The following is a 16291-nucleotide window of genomic DNA, read 5'->3' on the forward strand; positions in this document are numbered from 1 at the left end:
AATTCTATAGATAGCAGGGGTCAAATATAGAGAGTGAATGCCTATTCACAATTGGTACAGAAACCAGATGGCAGTTATAAAGAATCAAAGGGCATGAAAGGGAAGCAGTGATTGTGAAGGGAATGAGACAGGGTTGTTGCCTATCCGTGATGTTATTCAATCTGTATTATGGGCAAGCAGTAAATGAAACAAAAGAAAAGTTTGGAGTAAGATTTAAAGTCCAGGGAGAAGGAATAAAAACTTTGAGGTTTCCTGATGACATTGTAATTCTATCAGATACAGCAAAGGACTTGGAAGAGCAGTTAAACTGAAGGAACAGTGTCTTGAAAGGAGGATATAAGTTGAACATCAACAACAGCAAAACGAGGATAATGGAATGTAGTCGAATTAAATCAGGTGATGCTGAGAGAATTAGATTAGGAAATGAGACACTTAAAGTAGTAGATGGGTTTTCCTAGCTGGGAAGCAAGTTAAACTGATGATGTTTGAAGTAGAGAGGATATAAAATGTAGACTGGCAGTGGCAAGAAAAGTGTTTCTGAAGAAGAGAAATTTGTTAACATCGAGTACAGATTTAAGTTCGGGAAGTCTTTTCTGAAAATATTTGTATGAAGTGTAGTCATGTATGGAAGTGAAACATGGATGATAAACAGTCTAGGCAAGAAGAGAACAGAAGCTCTATAGAAGAATGCTGAAGATTAGATGGGTGGATCACGTAACTAATGAGGAGGTATTGAATAGAATTGTGGATAAATGGAATTTGTCATACAATCTGACTAGAAGAAGGGATCGGTTGGTAAGACACATTCTGAGGCATCAAGGGATCACCAATTTAGTACTGGAGGGAAACGTGGGGAATACAAATCATTGAGGGAGACCAAGAGATGAATACAGTAAGCAGATTCAGAAGGATGTAGGTTGCAATAGTTACTCAGCGATGAAGAGGTTTGCAAAGAATAGATAGCATGCAGCACTATGCTGAGCAAAATGAGGTCCGACGCGATATTAGGGCATATTCCCTGACTTCTGTCACCTAAGAGTATTACATAGTGGGAAATTATTTAACATGGCAGTTTCACACCATTGGACAGACATAAATAACATTTTGCCTGTCTAGTGTTTGCTTTGTGTAGTGGGAACAGGGAAGTGTTTGTATGGACACATGATCAGGAACTCTGGGATTGGTCATCTTAGAGGCAATGTCATGTGCTCAATTGCTAAGAGGGTGATCATTCTGGTGTTCTGCACTGGGGCATCATGATCCACTGATTCTGGGCTAGCGCAGATCTCACGCTGACCCACATTTTCATGTCCATCGACACGACAAGAGGCTGGTGAGTATATTGTGCGGCACCAGCTCATTAGGTGGGAGTTTATCATTTTTATAATGGTATTCCAACGCCACAGTGTCGTTTGATTTCAGTTAGAAAGATAGGGTCTTTCCAGTTTAGTTACAACAATCAACCACTGCATAGTTGAATTCAGATACAAGGAGTTCATTCACATCACTGAGGGAATGTGCAACTTGAATCCATTATTCTTCCCTGCAAATCATACTTGTGCTGATTAATTGTTCATCATGATAGCTCCTTATTTTCAATCTGCTGGTTTTCTTGTGTACGAAGTCAAACTTCTGCAATAAATTGATTCCTTGAGGGTGTGGCGAAGTCTAGAAAATCATTGACTCTGGTAACAACTTCTAAGTTCACATGTATGGAGCATGTATTGCAATATGTAAAGGCATTTGAATACACACACATGTTTAATGAGGAGAGGACAGGAGTCTGAGCTCCCAAACATTAAAATGGCTACCTATTTCCAACAACAGATGACCAACAGCTAGCATTCTGATTTTTACCCATTTTTTTTGTGAGCATTATCTATTCGTTTCACATGTTGTATATATTGCCTATTCTTCAGAAACATCTAGCACCACTTATCACATATTTTCTTAACAACCTATTCTCTGCTCAGCCATTTCTGAGATTTTCATTCATCTTCTCTTTAATTTCAGCTTTTTAAATATAATCACAAAATTGAAATCTACAATTTAACATACAAAGCTACATTGTACATACCTACTGTATTTGCCTGCTGTTATTCATAAATCAAACAAATAAACTGCAACCTGAATTGCCTATTTCAGCAATGTTATCATTATTAATACTTCTATATTCACCAACATACAAAAATATCTTACTTGTAAAAGTAAACTTCACAAAAGGCACACAAGAGTCCCAAAAGGCATCTTGTGAAGTAAAAGATCAAGAGCCTATTTGGCTGCAGTAAACGATGGTACAGCCATGCAGGTACCACATGGAGGAGAAGATACATGTATGAGCGGAGAGCATAGTTCGGACTATACTCCCAGGTTTGAAATCCTTTCCCAAATAGGAGGTAGTGGCTCTGAAAAAGAAAAAAATTATCAGCGACAAAATTTTGCACGCTTGGATTTGACCTAACTGATCATGATCTCTCTCTCTCTCTCTCTCTCTCTCTCTCACACACACACACACACACACACACACACACACACACACACACAAAGTTGACTGCTGGTGATGCGATTGTGAAGTGGAAACACAAAGGAACAACCACAGCTAACTCAAGACCACACAGACCTCATGCACTGACAGATAGTAACCATCAAGCATTGTGGAGGGTGGTTATAAAAAATGACTCTGTGCAGGGAATTGAAAATGCTACAATGCTCAAGCAGCTCCTCAGGGCTGGATTTCCTCTGACCTTTAAACTGATTTACCCAGTCAGTAATAGGGATAGGACTTACAGTTTAATATAGACTGATGCATGGTGCAACTTGGAATTTTTCAGATTCCACAGATCATTTTCAGAGATAATAAAAATAATTACAGAACAAAATTTAGTATCGACTACAGTAAGATTTAAACCACTGAGCTTTTGATTTGTAGTCTGGCACTTATACAAACTATATGTTAATATACTGAAGATGTGGCAAATATATTCTTCAGAATGTTAATGTATTGAAGGATACATGTATCAATGGTAAAGTCTCATTAAACTTCATCATGATAGTGAGAAACTCAAAATTGAAAGAGAACTCTTTCAAGGAGATCCCATATCACCAAAAGTAATGTCAGAACTCCTAGATGAAATTTTTAGATTCCTAAAATGGGGAAACAATGACCAAATGGGGCATACCTGAACCACTCTCATTTTGCTGATGACATTGTGCTACTTGCCCATAACGCAGAAAAACTTTAGCTACAAGTGGGAAAACTTAAATGAATAAGATTGAAAGTGATCCAAAATTTCTAAAACAATAAGATTGAATCAATGTATAACCGACATACTGAAAAGAAAATAGTACCGGAAAAATATTTTTTCATATTTAGGGTAGTTGAATGGACGGACAGCAAGAGAAAGACTAGAACTGAAATTGCCTTTTGTGCTTCTGATAAACCAAGTAAGATGTAGCTTACAAAACTAAGCTTCTGGTGTACCTCAAAAGAAAAGTTTCATATCAATGCGTATTACTCATTTTGTTTTATGGTAGTGCAACAGGAGCTTTAAATATGAAATCAGTATTTAAAAAATTAGGGCTTCTACGTGAATAATAGAATGCATATTCGAAATTACTAACATACAAATGAAAACAAGCAAACTGATGAGAGGAATAGACTGGAGTTGAAGTAGTAATTATGACTGTAATTAAATGGGCAGGGCATTTAGCTAAGTAAATGTTTGGCAGATGAACCGTAGAAACTCTTTACTGGATTCCGAGAAATAAAAAGAAGATCATGGCGACAACATATTGAAAAATAGGTAGATGACATTATTAGATATGATGAGAATAATTTGAATGCGCATAGCTGGAGACCATAAGGCATGTAAAAGTCTAGCGATGGCCTTAATCCAATAGTGATGATTAACAGATTATGATGATACTAATGAGGATACTAGGTTGAATCAGAGCCATGTTTCTGAAGACCATTATAACAGATTTTGTTAATGTCTCCTGATTTTCTTGAAAAGGAGAATAATTCCAGCATGGTTCCAGTTCTGCAGAACTGTCTTCCCCTGCAGAATTCTGTAAATAATTTGGGACATTAATTTTGGATTACTTTTCTTCTAGTTTTAATTATTTTTATTGGAACATCATCATCAATTTGTCTTTTGTCTTTTTGCACAGCTAAACTGACTTTACACACCTAATCTGGCATTACTTCCAGAATTTCATTACTTCCAAGAATTATGTTCCTCTTATTGCTTGCTTGTAACTTGCACCTACTGTGCAATAATTTCTTTATTCCAAATGATATTTCCTTTCCTTTTAACTTCTTTGTGCCAGTAGAACCTTTTGCAGTTTGAATATGTTCATTTATTAAATCATTGGCACTTCTGTCTGCATCTGGGATCCAGATACCGAACTTGCAGTGTAATTTATTCCGGCATATCTCCCTATTCTTAAATCTTATCCACATAATTTTCAGTTCTTATCTCCTACTTAATGAGTCTGTTTCTTCTCAGATTTACATCTAACTTCACTCTACATCTTGAGAGTCTATGATCAGTTCCCATTCTTAAGTGTTTTCTGTCCAACACACCTGTACAATTTCTTTATTGTTTGCTAAAACAGATAAATTCAGTTTTAGTCAGACTCAGTCAATTCCAAAACACTATTCTGTTTATTTATTTCTAGAAGAATGTGTTGACAACAAGCATATTTCTTCTTGGCAAAATCTATTAACATGTGATTTCTGCTACTATGTACAAAGTTTCCGAATAAAAAACATTCTTTGTCTTTTCTCTTATTTCCACACTGAAATTCCCTAATATCATCTTTTAGAGGGATTTATTGACATCTAATTAGTTTCTGTAACTCTTTGTATAGGTTGTATAACTCTGTATTGGAATGTGTGCATATTGGTGCAGTGATGGTAATGACTGCCATGGCATGATCATTTTATTTTGAAATATATCTTGCCATTTTGGCTGAGATTCCTTCATTATCAGTAATTTATGGCCACAAATAAAAATTGGATTCTTTAAGTCCATGTCACTTTCTATATAGGCAAATTGTGTACACCTGCTTGCAGGTGTAGAGGAAGATGGGCGTGTCCCACAACCTGCAGCCACTGGCCTAGTTTCCTGTTTTCTCAGTCCAGTACTCCCAATATTCTTTCACCTGGAGTAGAATACCAGCATTCTGGGAACTCATAGATGGTAATTGGTCCTCTGACATCAGCACCCTTGGTTCACTAGCCTGCCAGTACACGAATTACATGAAGAATTTGGCAAGATATGTGACCACTGCTAAACCTAGACAGAATTCTGCTCACAGAAGCCTCAGTCCAGTCCTGAGTGCTTTCAAATCTCAGAGCTTGTGATGAATATGACAGTTCTCATATTGATCACGCGCAGGTGGTGAACTTAGTTAAATATTGTCATTTGGCAGTGAGATTAGTAATACATTTCATCTAGAGGGTTGCATACAATGACTTACCATGCCATATGCAGCGTACATGAGCAGCCCAACTCCATTTGACCTCCACATAGTAAAGTTTCTCTTCTTCAGAAAAAGAGGTTTTACATAGGTACAGGCGTGCAAACAAAAAGCTGATGCCGATTTAAAAATGTAAGGATGATCAAAAGCAGAAAAGCTGAGGGAGGAGGTTAAACCCTATGGTTCCGTAGCACATGGAAATGTTGAGGAGGTGTGGCAGGTGAATGAATGCACAAACAGTACCAAGTGAGGGCAAGAGGGTGGTGTTTGGAAGGGAGCTACAAGGCTATAAAATGGGTGCGGTAATGGTAATGACTTTGAAGGTGAGTGATGCAGTCTTAAAAGAAGAGTCTTGTGAATGATATTTTTCACTTCAGGCTATGATAAAGTGCACTCAAAGCCCTTGAAGATAATAAAATAATACAATTCAGATTGTTTCTTCATAGGAATTCAGTTGCAGTGGTGCAGAAGGGAAGAGCTTTGCTAGAGATATGTTCGCAAACCACAAAAGAAAAGTTCTCCATGTCTTTATGAATACTGACAAGACCTCCAGAACATTTGGTGATGTAAATTTGCTAATGAGAATAAAAAAAAAATAATTCATCACCCAGAATGTTTGATTCTTTGCTTTTTACCTGTTTTTATTGCAGAGGAAAAGTTCTGATGGGAATGACTGGAATATTTGGACATAGAACAAGTTATCACCATGTACGAAGACAGATGATGCAATGAGGCTGAAGCAGTTAATATTTACACTGGCTACTCCATCAGTATGTTAGGTCTACAGTACTTGGTCCATATCCCAGACAAACTACCTTATATTATCAATTAGTGTCAGCCACAGTTAAAACAGAACTTGGAAAATGTTGTTATGTATTTTTTTAACTAGCAAAAAACTTGTCCAAGGTTGAAATGAAATTAATCCAAAACAAATAATAACATCTTCGGATCAAACCTCAATCCTTTAGATTTGCAGGCAATGCTTACTGACTGAAACGTCATATCACAAAATGAAATGCAGTAACATTCATACTGAAAAACATAGCTTGTCAGTTGAGTTTGTACCCAGCATAATCAATTTCCAGGATGAATCTTCCAGGAAGTTTCTACATGATCAATTATTCATAGTTCATAATGTTTGGGGGCAATAATTACTACTGTCAAAAGCTATACTATTCTAGCATATCTATCAAATTTATCAGAAATTGCAGTTTCAACACTTTCATAAAATGGTTGGTATGAGGCTTTCAGGTCTTTAAATATGCTCTAGCAGTTAACTGGCCTGTTGAGCCATCTATTAGAAAATAGGTCCTAGTACCACTTGATAACAGAAACTATGAACGATTATAATAGTCATCACTGCTGTAAGGGTTTATAGTTTTAGTCAACAAATAATGTTATATCTGTAAGTTTTATGATTTGAACTGAGGTTTGTGTTTGGTCCTGGAGCATCTCTTGCAATAATTAAATTCATGTTTCCGTTATGGTTTGGAAGAACTAATTGCTTTCAGTGTATAGATAATTACCTTGTGAAAATCACACACCATTTCTCAAGAAATTAAGCTGACAGCTTTGTTTCACTACAATTATGACTATTTTCACATTAATCTTTATTTCTAAAACAATTAAAAAAGAATTACATACCGTATTTTCAGCAGAGGACAACAATCAGTCTTCCATTACTAATCCTCCAAAGTGAGTGTCAATGTTGTTTGTCTGAGAGTATGTTTATTAGAATACTTTTCACATGCTGTTGATCAATATAATATAAGTAAAAGACCATGCAAGATATAGGAAACCAATTAAAAGTGTTTGAAAAAGGAGTTGGAAACATGGCAAGACAGACGGTGTCAATATTATGACAAACTATACGCCTACGGTTTGTTGCCTGGAAATTATTTACCACACAACTGAACCACCCGGAAACTCTGGTTGTACTACAGTTTGGGAAATTGTCCATCGTCACGAAAACACAGTAATTAAAGGAACGAACTGCAAAGAATAAAGAACTGATAAAACGTATTTCAAAAATGGCAACGAAGTTATTACCAAATCGGTGGACGTAAAGTAATATCAGGGAACTGTCAGTGCAACAGCAACAACTACTACTATTTACTACTACAAATACTACTACTTCGAATGACTTGGCTGGCTGCCTTGTATTACCGGTACCTAAAACGGTAACTCGTGCGTAAATCATGGCTTTGCTGTACGCAAATTCTTAGCATCTTGAAACAGTTTATCACTCACTGGTTCCCAGTAGTTGTATGTTTCGTCGCAGTCAGAAATGTGGCTCCAAATTGCTGCACAAAATCGTGCAGAAAGTAGTGCCTTAAATGCGGTTTCGCCACTTGGATACACAATACCCATATCAGACGGACTTGGCGCAGGATTATATTCTTCTCGCCTAAAACACAAAAGTTCAATTTCACGACTTTCATTCATAAGTTTTACAGTGTAAGAAGTTCGTTTACTCAAAGACCTGGAATGTCCTGATGATTTTCGTCCACTTATTTTTTTAATATCCTTGCGACTATGGGCATGATTACGCTGGCGTATTGATGGGGACATGGTTGTCTCAGGTTAAAGTTCATAAACGTGTCACAGACGTACGTCAACAACACAATACAGCTGTTGTTTACACACAAACCGCTTCCTTCGATCAAGCCGGTCAGCTGCGATCGGTGATCTCTGGCGTCAAGGATATTAAAAACTTATCATACTACTCTTAGCGAATTACAAGCATATATAGTGAATAGGAGTATTCGTGCTATAACTCATTAAATTACCATACTGAAGGTACAAATGTATACGTTCTCTCATCAGTAGTACAGCTTTGGCCAGACCAAAACTAAAATACCCAACAGAACGAAAGAGCCGGCTAATATTTCGTTGCTAGGCATCAGATTCTCCTAAGAATCATGGAGGATACTTACACTTTCATATACGTGCCGAACCGAGAGTTCAATACTTTTAAAAAGAAAGACGTAGCCGAACTGTTAATGAAATGGTTGGTAAATGCGAGGTTGGACATTAATTGTTTTTGATACAAACCATTACATTTCTCTCGTATTTCTGCAGGTCAATGAAAGACAATCTCAGATTTCAGACCTACTGCTTCAATCAGCCATTTCAAACGTATCGGAAAAATGATTTGATAGAAGCATTTCTTAAGGACCAGACTGTGATAGCGTCATTGGATTGCTTCCAACAATCTTGGAAGCCTCGCGGTAAGTTTATTTGGTTTTCGTTACAAAAAAAAAGAAAAAAGTCAGAAACAAAAAATCCATCGTGGAAGGAATACTGCATTTACATTTACATGGAACAGTGAACATTGTATCTATGTTTTGAACCTACTTTGTTCATCCTAGAACTTAGTTCTCCACCAGTGCCGTATCTTTTATGTTTATTACATCCTCAAGATTTTTTCTGATGAAATACCGGTATTAGTCAGTTAAGCTTAGCTTCCATTAAAATAACTATGTTTATAGATTAATGACATAAGCAGTGCTTCAATATTTAAAACTACTCTTTTCGACGACGGAAATGCTGTTTAATAGACGCACATAAAAATGCACATCTTTATCGTATTTTTTTAGGACACTAGACTACAAACACGACAATGTTTCAGGTGATAGTGTCACAAGCAAGCACAACATTACTACAAAGCTTTATTTATCAGGACTGTGGCAGATAAGCAGCGTAACACATTAGTCGGTTTGTTGACGCAATACATTGTTGCGCGGAGTCGACAAAACGCTCTCGAAGTCAACAAATGTGGCTTCCGGCGTCATGGGGCCACTGTATTCAGTATGAATATAGTCTCAATCAGGTTCAACACAACGAAAATAGAGACCTCCACCAGCAAGAAGTTGCGAGGTTTTCTTCATGGTTTTGGAGAGAAGTTCAGCACTGACGCGGAAATATTATTTTGTAAACCGTGTGAAGTTAGCGTAGAAAACCGCTTTAATGTGCATCACTGTAATACAACCAAACACAGCAATTATGTGAAAAGTGCTGAAAATGACGGCAGACAAACACTTCATTCGAACAGACCACCATCAACCTTGTTAATCACTCTTCAAGGACTTCAGTGAGATGATGGTGCCTTGCAACATACCACTGCAATCTTAGTTTGCGAGATTTTTTATTTTGAAATTTGGGACTGCTTCGCTGGACACCCAGCGTATGTCTGTGTGTACGTGTCCAGCATCTCCTCCTAAACCACTGGCTCAGTTCGATACACATACCAAGGGCGCCCATGCTCCGGGGCAAGGGGACCGCTCCCTCCACCCACATATAGTGTTACCATGTGTATTTTTTCAAGAAAGTGATTAAAAGTCAGTATTACACAGGTTTTTAACAGTGTCAGAAAATTACCTTTTTTTACAGCTACATGCAAATCACTATACATATTCCAAAATAATAAAAGTACAACAGATCTAGTTCATCTCCTTGCACATGGGCACCCTTGACACATACCGCTTGCTATCTGGGAATCAGCACTGTGGGGAATTAGAACCTCATAGCTCCCACAGGAGCAGAGATGTGGCTGAAAAAGGGCTTCCAACTGCTGTTATCTAGGCTTCTCTGCATGACAGGATTTTGTGTGGGTAGTATCTGCATGCATTGCAATGGCTACACCTGCAGATGGGCACAACTGAGCAGAGGGGGAGCAGGAGATGGGTAGTCAGAGGTGGGAGGATGAGGTGGAGAGAAAGGAGAATGGGAAGATGGACAGACAGAGAGGTGGGAGTAGGAGATGAATGTAGAGAGAGGGGGAGGAGGAGATGGGAACAGAGAAAGGGGGAAGGATGAGATGTGCAGGAGGTGAGAAGAGACTGGCACAGACAGATGAGAAGAGGTGGACTGATAGAGAAGGAAGGAGGAACTGGAGATACAGAGAGAGTTTGGAGAAGATGGGCAGAGAGGGAGGATGGAGAAGGAGATGAATAGATAGAGATGGGAGGAAGAGACAGACAGTGAGTGAGAGGGAGGAGACGGTGGACAGATAGAGGGCAAGGATAGGATTGTCAGAGATTGGGGTTAGAGGAAATGAACTGAGAGAGGGTGAAAGGAAGCTGACCTGAGAGATTGGGGTATATAGTGAGGAGGATTAGATGGAGAGAGGACTGTCAGAGTGTGGATGAGGTGGATTAAGAGACGGAGGAGGAGATCGGCACAAAGAAAGGGGAGTAAATGGACAGAGAGGGGTGAGGTGAGATGCTCATTGAGAGGGAGCAGATCAGATGGACAGAGATAGGGGAGATGTACACAGAAAATTGAGGAAGAGGAATCGGACAGAGGGACAATGGAGATGGAGATGGGAAGAGACAGGGAAAAGAAGGAAAATGATATAGATATCTGGTATAGGTATTAAATGAACCATCGATACATACACTGTTGCGACAATACTTCCACAGTGTGAGGAAAGTCGATGTAGTTAGAAATGCTTCAGATGGTTTTCACCTGCGAAGCCCTATCAACGAAAAAAATCAAAATAATAGCCTTAAACACAGCACCATTTTGTTGATATGTCACTGCAAAGAGAGTTACCATTATTTACTTTACAATTACATACTGGAATAAATAAACTCTCTACAACTCCTGCACAGAGGTGGACAGAGTGACGAACGCATAATTGACAGAGCCGCAGGAAGAAGCTAGTATATACATAAAAAAGTGGATATATGTATGTGTGTATGACCAATATCTCCTCCTAAAACACTAGATCAGTTTCAACCAAATTTGGGCATGTCTGACTGTAGAGAGGGGGGGGGGGGGGAGTAGGAGATGGTTAGTGAGAGGGGATGGATGAGATGGGTAGAGAATGTGGGGGGGGGGGGGGGGAGACAGACAAAGAAATAGGGGAGGAGGAGATGGACAGATGGAGAGGTAGGTATAGGACTTGGACACAGAGGGAGGGGCAGGAGGAGACGCAGAGACAGAGAGAGGTGGGAAAGGAGGTGCACAGATAACAGTCAGAGGATGAGGTGGACAGAGAGAGGGAGCAGGAGAAGATAGACAGAGTGGCAGGATAGATAGTTGGAGGGTAGTATAAGAGGGAGAGAGAGACAGACAAGACAAGGAGATGGGCTGGGGGATGGAGAAGGGGAAGTTGGCCTGAGAGACTGGGTAGGAGGATACTGGCAGACAGAGTGGAGAAAGGGGAATGATTAGAGCTGGGGGAGGAAGAGGTGGAGAGAAAGAGAGGGGGAGGAGGAGATGGAAAGAGAGAGAAGGTAAAGGAATGGACCAAGAGGGATGAGGATGGATAGTCGTAGAGAGATGGAGGATGAGATGGACCAATAGAGGGGATATGGACACAGAGCTGTGGAGATGTGGACATAGATGGAGAGACAGTGGATGAGGAGATGAGACAGGAGGGAGGAGGCAGAGGATATGGTGCTGTAAAGACAGTTCAAATTACATTCATTTATAATTACAGATTGGACTAAATAAACTCAACATCTCCGGCATAGAGAGCCAGGGAGGGAAAGAAGTGGACTGAGTGAGTGTATTGATGAGTTGCATCCAATTTAAGTATAGAATGTGTATGTGGGTCAGGCTACCAAGAAAAGTCTAATCTATGTCCATAAAGCAGAGTGTAAGTATGTATGCCCAGTGTGTTCTCCCAAACCTCTGACCTATTTCAGCCAAATTTAGCACACAAACAGAAGTTTCGAGAGTATCAGCCCTCTGGTGTTTATAACCTCCTGGCTCTAATGACAGCGAAGATGTGGCATAAACGTGTTTTTTCTAGTGCCATACGTGTATGACAGACACGTTGTGTTGGAGTAGTAACCTATTGCTCTATTAGGGTAAGGTTGGGGATGAATACAGGATGGAATGGACAGAGAGGAGAGGAGAATGAGATGATAGGCAGAGAGAGGGCCGGAGGGGGTGAACAGAGAGGGGGGCTGAAAGAGTTGGCCAAAGAGAAGAGGGTAACAGGGGATGGTCAGAAAGCAGGGGCAGGAGGAGAACAGGTAGGTAGGGAGGATATAGATGGCAAGAGGGGGAAATCAATAGAGACAAGGGGAAGGAGATAGGAACAGAGAGGCAGGAAGAAGAAGGTGAGTAGGAAGAATGTGGAGGAGGAGATGGATATGGGGAGTGGAGCAGGAGAAGATGGAAAGGTGGGGCAAGAGATTGTGGAGAGAGAGAGAGAGAGGATGGAGGGGGAGATGGGCAGATAGAGAGGCAGGAGAAGTAGATGGGTAGAGAGATAGGGAGGGAGAGATGGACAGAGAGGTGAGTGAGGATGAAATGAACAGAAATGGGGTGAGAAAGTGGTAGATGGAGAAAGGAGAGAGGTGTATGGACAGGAAGAGGAGAGACAGGTATGGTCAGAGGAGGATGTGGACCAAGATGAGGGGGAGGGAAAGAGAGGTGCTCATTATATGTAACAAATGCACATGTAGGCAAAGCTGCAGGTATCAAGCTAGTTTATATCTTTATTTATTTATTTCTCCTCTCTATATGTATAAAACAGAGTGTATGTCTGGGATCTCCTGCCAAACCCGTGGATCAATTACAACCAAATTTGGAACAGAAACAGCAGGTCTTGTAAGTATCAGCACTGTGGGGTTTATAAGCTTCTAGATCCAATATGAGCAAATATATGGGCAAGAACGTGTTTGTCCAGCCCCTGCTATATAGGGTGCCCTACACAACAGGTGTGGCAATAGGATCAGCCTGACCTACCTTCCTGCTTTGCTGTGCAGGCTATACATTAGTTGCATGCAATGGGTTCGCAGCCCCTATAATATAGGTTGTACAGAGAGAGGGGAGGGATCTGGACAGATAGAAGTTAGAGGAGATGGATAGTGAGTGATTGGGGTGGAGCAGTAGACAGACAGTGAAGGGAGGGAAGAGGAGATGGACAGGGAGAGAGGAGGAAGGTTGAGATAGACAGAGGGAAGAGGGCAGGAAGGGATGGGTACAGAGAGGGGGGAGAAGGTGTTTTTCAGAGAGGGTTTGAGGAGGACATGGGGCAGAGGGGAATTAGGTATAGATGGGTCAGAGAGGGGGGGGGGGGGGTCTAAGAGGAGATTGACAGAGGGAGGAGAAAGGCATTGACAGAGAGATGGAGAAGAAAGAGATGGTGAGAGAGAGGGGTTGGAGGAGATGAGAAGAGTGAGGGAGGAGGAGATGGAACAAGAATGGGGGAAGGAGGAGATGTGTGCAATATGTGTCAAACTTGCATACAGGTGAAGCCATTGGGAAAGGCTGGTACATCGATCGAAATGTATAAAGTTGAGGATGTGTATGTATGTGTAAGAACACCTGGACTGGAACAGTCCACATTTTACACACAAACTAGTTGACTGGTGAGAACCAACATAAGGTGCTCATAATCTTTTTACTATTTGTGGAGCTACAGCGATGTGTGGTTTTTTTAGCCCATGCTGTATATGCTGCCCTTCATGACAAGTGTGCTGTGTGAGAGAATATCGATCTGCTGTGCAGAACAGTCTACACAACAGGAAAAAGAAACGGTTTTCCTACCTCCAATGTGTAGGCTGACCAGCGCAACAGGCATGCTGTGTTGGAGTAGTATTGGCCTGCTTTGATCAACCTGCTTTGCATGGCAGCCTATACCACAAGGGGAAAAAAGGATTTTCAATATAGACTGTGCTGCACGAGAGGTGTGTTGTAGGAGTTATAGCAGCCTGCTGTATTGGCCTCCTTTGCAGGGGCTGCATGTGCAGATAGGTTTGCTTTGGGGAAGGTTGAGATGGACAGAAGAGGAGATAGAGAAAGAGGGGCACAGGAGGGGGTGGATAGGAAGAGAAGGGGCAGAAGGGGATGGGTAGGGAGAGAGGGGGCAGGAAGGGTTGTAGAGACATAGAGGGAGTGAAGGATCAGATGAACAAAGAGAGAGAGGAGATGGACAGAGAGAGAAGAGGACGAGATAGACAGTGGAAGATGATGGAGGAGATGGAGAGAAAGAGGGGAGAGGATGAACAGAGAGAATTGGGAGGGTGAGATGGACAGATAGGGAGGTGAGGAAGTGATGGGCAGGCAGTGGAGGGAGGAGGATATGGAGTGAGGGAGGAAGATATGATCAGAACAGTCAAACAGATGGAGCAAGGGACATTGACAAAGAAAGGGGGAGGGCAGATGGAGAAACAGAGGTTGAAAGGCAGAGGCGATGGATAGATAGAGGTGGGAGGTAGACAGAGATAGAGGGGGAAGGAGATGTGTGCAATATGAGTGTCGAATGTGTATGCTAGCAAAGCTGCAGGGAAAAGTATGCTCTATATCCATACACAGTACAAAAACGAATGTATGTGCTTGCATTTGTATGTATGCTCCACTTCTTCTCCTAAACCACTGGACCGATTTCAACTGAACTTTGTACTTATTTACCTTACTGTCAGGCAACAAAAGCTGTTGGGATGAGAAACACCTACCTATCAAAGGGGTGAGGGTATGGATGAAAATGACGTCATAAATACTGAGATGCATGAAGAACTGCTGCATTGTACATGACATTACATTTATTACTTCATTGCTACTACATTTTGCAGTACATTTTGCAGGTAGTCACCACTTATGTCACTTAATATGCCTACAAAATTGTGTCATTGTGTAACACATAGTTCAGGAGATATGATGTCATAAACGTTAAGCATAAAGCCTAATGCTGTGCGGTATGGACATAGATGTACAGCTATAAATAAATACCTGGACAATGCCAGGGTTTTCTGCTAGTATGTACAGGGAGTGGCAAAAAGATTTGACGGTTTTTAAGTACAAATAACACAAATGTTAAGAGTGTTAAATATGTTTTATTGGTTATTATAGAATGGTGTTAATGTAAATTAAAGAAAATAACATTGGAACAACGGATTTCATCAGTTTAAGACTTGAAGATGACGTCCTTCAAATGGTACCCTTCTGTGATGAAGCACTTTTCCAGTCTCACACCAAAACTTCGAATTCCTTCCCTAACATTGCAGAGGCAGGTTGGCGATTTCTTGAGTTATGGCCACCTTAAGTTCGCCCATTGTGTGGGGCTTGTTTGTGTATACTCTTGATTTCAAGAAATCCCACAAGAAAAAATCACAAACGCTTAGATCAGGAGAGCATGCTGGCCATGCAATATCTCTGAAACACGAGGTTACTCGGCCACGAAACTTACTTTTCAAAATGTCTATTACCTCATTGGCTGTGTGGGCAGTTGCCCCATCCTCCTGGAACCACATTCTACTGTGCACTAAGCGTTTCTCTGAAATTGAGGGATCAGGAAGTTTTGTAACATCAACGGATAATGTGAATTGACCATAACAGTTTGACCACCCCTCTTCAAAGAAGTATGGCCCAATGACAAGTTTTTGTTACACCACACCACACAATGACCTTAGGACTATGCAAAGGATGTTCATGCAGTTCTTCAGGATTTGTAGCTGACCAATAACGAAAGTTCTGTTTGTTTACATAACCATCCAGATGAAAATGCACCTCGTCACTCATCATGAAATTTTTTCAGCTGTAATCAAATCAGTCAATTGTTCTGAAAATGCTTTTTGCATTGCATTATAATTGGGCTTTAACTGCTGAACATTAGCCATTTTGTATGGATGGATGTGCAGACTGAAGCACAAAATTCATCTTACCGAGTGGTCAGACATATACAAAGCAGCAGCTTGTTGACATGTCAGCCACCAAGGACTGGCTTACACAGCTTCTCTTATTCTGTCTATATGCTCTGGCATCTGGGCTGACCTTGGACGGCCTGTCGAATTTCATTTCAATGCTGAACCGGTAGCTCTGAAGCTACTCACCCACAGCATAATTG

The 16291-nt window shown here is 40.6% G+C and overlaps 2 protein-coding genes across 7 annotated transcripts in view; one reads left to right on the top strand and one right to left on the bottom strand.

Moving 5' to 3' along the window:
• The window catches only part of LOC124594865 (alpha-1,2-mannosyltransferase ALG9), a 154312-nt gene extending 146134 nt beyond the window's left edge, over positions 1 to 8178 (bottom strand). For 3 of the 4 annotated variants that reach the window (XR_006978161.1, XR_006978162.1, XM_047133332.1), the window contains exons 1-3: positions 7967 to 8177; positions 7735 to 7891; positions 2200 to 2405 (exon numbers count right to left, since the gene is read on the bottom strand). Coding sequence is in view for 2 of the 4 variants with exons in the window: in XM_047133332.1 (XP_046989288.1) it covers positions 2200 to 2405; positions 7735 to 7891; positions 7967 to 8055 (452 nt within the window). In the remaining 2 variants the exon portion in view is untranslated. Of the gene's footprint in view, positions 1 to 2199; positions 2406 to 7734; positions 7892 to 7966 lie in introns of all 4 variants that reach the window. The other variant, XM_047133333.1, reaches the window with a different exon arrangement.
• A 165-nt stretch (positions 8179 to 8343) lies between these two features.
• Positions 8344 to 16291, top strand: part of LOC124594866 (cilia- and flagella-associated protein 300-like) — a 152561-nt gene continuing 144613 nt past the window's right edge. For all 3 annotated transcript variants that reach the window (XM_047133334.1, XM_047133336.1, XM_047133335.1), the window contains exons 1-2: positions 8344 to 8494; positions 8566 to 8714. In XM_047133334.1, the coding sequence (XP_046989290.1) occupies positions 8406 to 8494; positions 8566 to 8714 (238 nt within the window). In that variant the 5' untranslated portion in view covers positions 8344 to 8405. The remainder of the gene's footprint in view (positions 8495 to 8565; positions 8715 to 16291) is intronic.

The sequence above is a fragment of the Schistocerca americana genome, chromosome 2 (assembly GCF_021461395.2).
Source record: "Schistocerca americana isolate TAMUIC-IGC-003095 chromosome 2, iqSchAmer2.1, whole genome shotgun sequence".
Classification (NCBI taxonomy): Eukaryota; Metazoa; Arthropoda; class Insecta; order Orthoptera; family Acrididae; genus Schistocerca; species Schistocerca americana.